Source organism: Danaus plexippus, chromosome 11, assembly GCF_018135715.1.
Source record: "Danaus plexippus chromosome 11, MEX_DaPlex, whole genome shotgun sequence".
Lineage (NCBI taxonomy): Eukaryota > Metazoa > Arthropoda > Insecta > Lepidoptera > Nymphalidae > Danaus > Danaus plexippus.
In genome coordinates this window covers 7,137,069-7,144,988 of record NC_083544.1, presented here as the reverse complement: position 1 = coordinate 7,144,988, position 7,920 = coordinate 7,137,069, and the positions used below count along the sequence as shown (strand labels likewise).

Sequence of the window (7,920 nt, the reverse complement as noted above, 5' to 3'; positions counted from 1 at the left end):
CAGTGAAAATGTATTCGTTGGGATATCAGTTCGCTTGACCGTAAAACTGGCTATTGAATATCAATACATCACAGTACAAGCTTTATCTAAGGGTCCATCTTTTGTTGCACTTTTCATATGAGCTATTTATTAAAATGTTCCTTGGGTTCGGGTGGGTAGAACGATAATTACCTATTATTTATAAACAATGAAAATCTAAAATCAGGTTGTGACAAATAAAAATCCGTTTCGAAATATCAATTAGTATTGATAATTTATTCGCAATTTTATTTAAAATACACAACTTCACAATGTTTTGTTTTTAAAACTAAAAATTTTAGGTACGGGATATCGTTACAGGTTTTTTTTTTCTGCCGTGATCACTAATTTACATATTATTTTGATACTTTATATTTCCTAAGGTCATTTACATTTTTTTTTATATTTACACATAATCTGGAATTGTGAGATAACGTTTCTGAAGATGCCAATTGTTCAGCACATTGTGCTCTAATATCTGTTGGCAACTCCAAAAAAAGGATCTCGTTAAAATTTATGGCCACACGATATCTTAATTTTATAGTTATAGAAATACAAAATATTTATGTGATATCTGATGTCCGATCAACGTTTAGAAAAAATTTCAAATCATTAACCAATCTCGTGACCCGATACAATTTTAATGTATACCGCGTTGATATCCGCTGACAATTAATTTATAGTAAATTTATTTACAACTCGCTTGAATTAACACTACTATATAAATTACTATTGCATTTTAATAAAATCTACATCGAATCGAATTTACAAAAGAAACGTATGGAATAACTTTTTGAACACATCACAATTCCTATAGCGAACTGAAGAGTTCAAATTAAATATAAGAAAAAAAAAAAACAATCTATACAGGAACGGAATATAACTTAATAAATATTTACAAAATAAAAAAAATCCTTTACGAACAGTAGCTACTCATATATTTGTATAAATCATCTAAGCGGACATAGTAACTGACCTTAACTAATATTATAATACTGTACAATTTCTCTAGTTACTTGTAAATGTACCGAGCCACACTCGACTACCGCTCTAAAATATTCTAAACGACATTTTTTATATCTTAGAATAAAAATGTTCAGACGTGCTGGTAGCATAGTGTGACGCAGCTCCAATAATACTCGAGGGGAATAAATCCAAGAATATAAAAGTCTCTGATCTGGAGAAACACTGGGATAGAGTCAGATATGTTCATCAATTCAGGGTGTACATCAATTCTGTTAAACAGTCTTATAAATTAGTGTGACGTGAAGTGATTATGAACTATTTTGTTTATACTACAGGTGAAATCACAGTATCTATTGTGATGTTAGTCGCCCTGACGGACGGCACATTCATCTCCGACATTCAAATTATACTCTCGTTGGTTCACTTATCACGTGTACTCACTCCTCCAGCCAGTCTGTAGACAAAAAATATTCATTATTTTTTTTATATATTTTACTTACCGCTTCCAACTTAAAAGCTACCAGTAGACCCGGCAAATTAAACACCTACCATAGAGTTTAGTTGCGCGAGATGATGGTGGTGGTAGGGGTTATGCGAGGCCGGTGGTGGGGCGAAGCCCTGGTGGGGTGCTCCGTACCAATGGGACATATGCGCCGCCGCTGGGTGTACCAGCCCTACCTGGTGCTGGCCTGGAAACATACCTTTGATGAGCATCAAAAATATCATCGCATTAATTTCATAAACAAACAAAACATAAAAATATTCCATACAATAAGCAGAAATGAAATTTCGAGCAAATAAATGCGAACATAAATATAATTATAATCACTAAAAACCAATGATCAATCACATCAAAAACAAATTTCTGTATAAATTTCGTTGTAAGAAGCAATATCACATTTATTTACCGAAATCCATAGCCGAGGGGAAGGCGGAACCACCGAAGCCCTTAGTGGCGTCTCCGAGTGGTTTGATCATGTCTCCCATGACGCCGCCAAGCGCAAGCGCGCACGCCCCACCACCTCCCATACCCATCCCCCCTTTCTTCTTCTTACTTTTACTACTCAGCTTCCGATTCCGAGTCTGTATTCCTTCCTTCTTCATTGTCAAAGGCCGATTTACCTGTCACAAACAATAAATTATATGATTAAACTATCAAACTATTTAAATTTTATGAGAAGAAACACAGAAATTTAAAAGAAACAGTCGTTTACACAATTAAACTGGCTTAAACATTAAAAATTACTAAAAGTAACAGTAAATTGAGACTCACGACGCCATAAATAAAAGTAATATTCGCAGACACCTTAACAAGAGGTTAACAATCGTAGCAGTTTGGCTCGGTTCTAACGTTTCGACTTTATTGCTGTGACATGACATTAAAGCTTCATAAAAAACGTGTGCAAACTAATTTGGAATGCTAAGTAAGAAGTATAAAGGCGGCCGAGGCCATAAAATGGTATCACAATGGACTGTGCGAATATTTAGCCGTTTGGTTGCCGAAGCCGACATGCGTAAAGTGAACCTTCGACGCATCCTAATTACTGCATCGATGCACTCCGAGACTACATTTGTTCACATTTGGTGGGAACGATGCTTTGCAATGTCTCACATTGAAATCCCAAATACACGAGAAACGTGCTAATGTTTTAATACAAGAACTTTGAAACTAAAATTTTAACTAAGAATCGTCTAAACAATGTGCATAGTTACCGTTTATTTAAAATGAATATGCAACAATCACGCAGTTCACACCTATCCCAACGTTTTCCTCGCGGAAAACCGGACAGTTTTATTGTTTCTCGTGCGAAATGCACTTTCATATCTGTGCATTTCGCGGGTCAACTGTATCTCGGTCACTTTCTGCATTGCATTGCTGTTTCTAAGAAACGTGCGTCACGATTGTCGGACGGATGGACAATGAGTTATTCATCGCCTTCCGTGGAAGTTGGCGGCATGTGGCCTAAACGCACGATATCATTGCCCGCCGGCACCAACTATAAGGCATGACCTGATCTTCTTCATATTTTTGTTTGCATATAAAAGTTTTCAAGATTTTACATTGGGCATAGACCCTAAATTTATATTTTTGTATATAGGTATTTATCTAATTTTCAGACTGAATGACGGAAATTATATTATAAGAGCACACTGATATTCCTCTATAAAAAAGCAAAACACATTTATATGACAAATCCCTAAAACTTTTATGTCTGGTAAAGGAAGGTCATGTCAGCCAAGTGCAGTGTCTGCGTGCTAATTCCCAGTGTCCCTAATAAGTTCTAAGAATCGCCCACACAGCAAACATACCAAGACGGCGCTGCTTACAATTGAACCAATATAAAATGCATTAACTTTAGCCCGCATACCGACAGATTTAGTCCGTAATTAGGTCATTGAGAAGCCTTCATACACTGGTTATTACCTAATGCATGATCTGAGACGTTCATTATTTGAACTAAATATATCATGAATTTGATTACTATATTTTGTGTCTCATTAACATTGTTATTCTAGATTCAATTTAAATTTAAATGATAACATACGCATATCTAACGACCGATCTAATTTGGGCTCAATATGATATCGCATAAAATAAAATTTCGAATGATTCCTCTCACTACATGTGTTGACATTTAAATATAATTTTGCATAAGAAATACCTTAATATTCATAAACATAACATACATATCGACTTATTTCTATTTAAAGCACGTGTTGCACGAGCCGAGGTCAGGTTTCTATAATAAATCTCTTCGCTTTTAGTTAAATGTTAGTCACAAATATTCATATCACCATAGATTTAAACAAAATAGCAGAGCGGGAAAATGTAAACTGACAATCGTCATACGTTGTTTGCATTCAAAACAGACTCCTTGTACGGGTTCCTACCACATATCTAACTATACTCGTATACCTAAAAGGTAGTTATATCAGGCATCTGCCATGTTAGTCTAGAAATTGCTTAATAACTGGCCATTATGCTGGGTTAATTACATTCCCACTGAGAGGTACAGGAAGGTAACACAGCACTAAAACAATAAGATAGGGTTTATGTGTGTATAGCGAATGGGTTTCTAATTATTTTCTACAATAGTGCATATGTTCATATTAAACTTTGCTCGTAATAAAACCAATTACAACCATGAATTACGTTTAATTTTTTATACAGAGACTCATTAAAATTAATACATTATAGCAATTTATATATTTGAAACGATTGTATTATTCATGGTCTGAATGAAAGTCCCAATTTCGTACTTCATTAAAGAAAACAATGAAAATTACTAACAGTAATATCGCGATCATACGCGAATCCGTTTCCTTGCTAACGATACACGCACTTTGCATGCTACATTCCATCTCTTTGTGCATCCGACAACTATAGCAATTTGATCCTTATTGAAACAGTTTAAAGCCCATAAACGTATGTTCCACTCAAATATGATCACCTTAATAGTGCAGCCAATGTACAACAATCAGACAGAGCAATTTGATATCAGTGAGCATGCAATAGAGATTATTTTAGTTCGATCGATATTATGCTAGGGTACACTGTGGCTTGTTGAAAATTTAACTTCAATATGTCGACCTGGGAAACCCGGTATAAGTCGAAACAACTAAATAATATAATTCATGTTAAACACGTATCTTTGAGTCAGAACCGATTCATTAGTATATTATTTTTTTGGCTTTTCAAATGTGGTTGAAATAGAAATTCAATGAATAGTTATAAAACATCAAGCTTGTACCATAAGGGTCGAATCGCGTGTGCAATTCACATTCACCTATATGCTATAGATCCTAGCCTTGCACTACATTCTTAAATAAATCTCGCCGACTGTAACATTTAGAGACGATAAATTAAACTTTATAGATGTTTGTGGTGGCACGATTAAAATTAAAACTGAATTATATTTATGTATCTCATAAACAAGAGCCGTTTTCATAACAAAGTATTTAACTAATCATGAAAACCTAACTAATATTAAGTAATATACTCTTTATAATAAAAATATAACGCTGCCTTTATTTCAATGTATATAACAAAATTGCACAGTGAAAAACAGTATGCATTGAAATGATGAAGGCCTGTTATGTTTCTCAGTGCGTGTGAATAATTACGTCAAGTTTCTAGTTCGGTCCTATCTAGTGCCATCTGGCCAGAGCCGCCATAAAACCACTCAAATGGGAAAATAACAGGCTCACATACAATGCCATGGAAAATGCACGGCCGATGCGCATAATTTTTCCGTCAGCTAGAAAGCCTTGCGCCAGTCTGTGTAATTAAAGCAAAATTATAGTCATTTTAACGCTTTCGGCCCAGTAACAGAATAACTTTTATATTTTTTCCATTTTCAATTACTTTTGTATAGAGTATTATCTTATTAATTGACATTATAAACAATTCTAAAGTGAAAAATATAAAAGATATGGAATCTCATCATTTATACGTATCGCTATTCGTTGCACAACTTAATAATTTCAACGCGGAGAGAGGAGTTATCGAATAATAAAAAAAAAAAATTCGGCACTGTTCGAATTGTCGTAATAAAACAAGAACAAACGGTATGCAACAGAGCGAGAGAAATTGTACAAAGTCCGCTTAGCTGTAAATCAATTGATAGAGATCAGATAAATTAGACAGGCGTACCAGTGCACGACAAACCTAAAGAATTAGCAACCAATTACCTAACAAAAAATATATAGCCATTATCGAGCAAAAACCTAAAATGGCTTTATTGAAACCGATCAGTGTTACGTGTCACTTTTGTTATTGTACAAACAGCCTAACACCGTCAATATTTACGTAAATATCTGCATCAATTTATTAGTGCAAGGAATTTTGCGAGTTCAATTATTATAATTCTTGATATAACATCAGTAAATTGCGTATATGGTCTCATTAAAACCTCTTTAGATACATCGCAGCCGCTCACACGAATCTCATACATGTGAAGTGTTAATACATTTTTATATTTTTTGCGCGTCACCGTATACATTGCCAGAACAAAAAGCAACAATAAATCTTTTCAGCCCAGTTATTTATGTCGCAGTAGTTCAAACTTATCGTACGTTATTCTTGTATTGTTTTTTTTTTTTTTTTAATTTTCCTGTATGTTTCTATTTTGTAAGCGAAACCTTAACGTCGCGTGCGAGTGCTTTTTACTTCCAGATAATTCAAGTTCTATATAAATGAACAAAAAATGAGATCAATTAACAATAGTTATCACACGTGTGAACGGAGTATTGTTTATGAATCAAGAAACAAAATAGTGTCGCACACGCCTTCTGATGCAATTATCTTTTTTATGATACATAACTTAATTGCTATCTCAGATGACTTTAATGACAGTGTATTTAATAAAGAACTAAGAACAAAGTTATTAAGTTCTTCAAGGGACACGATAAGATCCAATCAGTGCTATCGAAAGTTGCAATTAAAGGACGAAATCGTCTCGAGGACAGGAGAAATGTCGCGTGACAGACAAATAAACGTCCGCAATTGGCCGCGACGACAACGGCCACACGCGAGTTATACTCGGAAACAGCACTAAAAACATCATAAAAGAAGTGCAACATAACGGAATGACGTCATTAAACATAAATCAGATATTTATCTGAAATAAAACTCTCCAAACCTAATTAAACTTTGCTTATTCTATACATTATAAACGCTATTATATTTACAATTAGGTAATGACTCTCCAATCAGAGGACACGGTATATTTTTGTTCTGAAGTATTTTTGTTGTGTTTTTTTTTTTTGTTTATTTTTTTTATGAACAATAAAAAGAGTGGCGCCGCATGTATTTCAGTTGGAGTGGCGCGTGAATGAAAACCGACCGACTGTTAAGAGAAAGGGTTCCAGGACTGAGGGTTGCTGTTTTGATTTCTTTTATTTTAAATATATGAAAATTCAACAAAAAAAAAAAATACTTTGGGACTATAAACTACACGATGTACTACTAACTGTAATAGTAAGGACTTTCTAAAAGAAACACACAAAAACACAACTTAATGTTTCTTATCACAACACTTGGATGAAATTCAAGTTCGTTTTATTACTTAGTTGATTATAATTAATGAACAAAATAGAAAAGTGTCCATTTAAAAATCTCTCAAATCAAAATGAATGATAGTAGTTGTGAATATTTTTAGTATTATTTTCTATGACCTATCAACCCTGATATTGTCGTCATGTTATAATATATTTGGCGTGGTTCAATGAAGGGACGGCTTAGTTGTCAGTAATTAGTTCCGCGTTGTTACTAAAGCATTCCTCTCCCCGGCGCCTGCTCATCCACACTGCACAGATGCAATCCGCAGAACACACAATAAACACGCTGTATGGCCATTTTATAATACCTCTTAGCGAAATTCTTCTCTTTATGGATCATTCTTTATGTTTGATTTATTTTATTGAAGGGACATTAAAGACGCTAAATAGTTGCAATGGCCATTGCCCTTCACAGCGAACAAATTAATGGCAAATTAAGTGCTTTTTAATTTAAAATTGTTTATACATTTCATAATGCATTAAATGTATGAGGCATTAAAAAAATTACAACGAAATAAATAAGAATACAAAAGAACGAAACGGGAGGCGATATAATAATTTATTTAAAACCAGTGATGGGAGTTAATTGACAATTGGTTCAATGTTTGCAATAAGCAATATTTCATAATTAAGGATGTGCCCCGAGAGATGTCGAGAACATCGAATGTTTGATGTGAACGGTTGATTAAAATAAATACTTGGTAGCGGTCGACTGTTACTTCGTGGGATAATTGAAAATACGATTTATATAGCGCCGAAATTTATGAATAACATCGATTTATAGCCATCCCTAATGTATTGCGACGAATATTTTGATTCTACATATTGGATGTGGTCATATTTCTGTTCAATACCTCTTTGGTGTTTCACATCACA

General features: G+C 34.1%; 1 protein-coding gene across 5 annotated transcripts in view; it reads right to left on the bottom strand.

Annotated features, from left to right (window-relative positions):
- Positions 1-226: 226 nt before the first annotated feature.
- The window catches only part of LOC116765699 (GATA-binding factor C-like), a 57,977-nt gene continuing 50,283 nt past the window's right edge, over positions 227-7,920 (bottom strand). For 4 of the 5 annotated variants that reach the window (XM_061522055.1, XM_032655280.2, XM_061522054.1 and 1 more), the window contains exons 6-8: positions 1,893-2,106; positions 1,534-1,673; positions 227-1,438 (exon numbers count right to left, since the gene is read on the bottom strand). In XM_061522055.1, coding sequence (XP_061378039.1) covers positions 1,412-1,438; positions 1,534-1,673; positions 1,893-2,106 — 381 coding nt within the window. In that variant the 3' untranslated portion in view covers positions 227-1,411. The remainder of the gene's footprint in view (positions 1,439-1,533; positions 1,674-1,892; positions 2,107-7,920) is intronic. The other variant, XM_032655281.2, reaches the window with a different exon arrangement.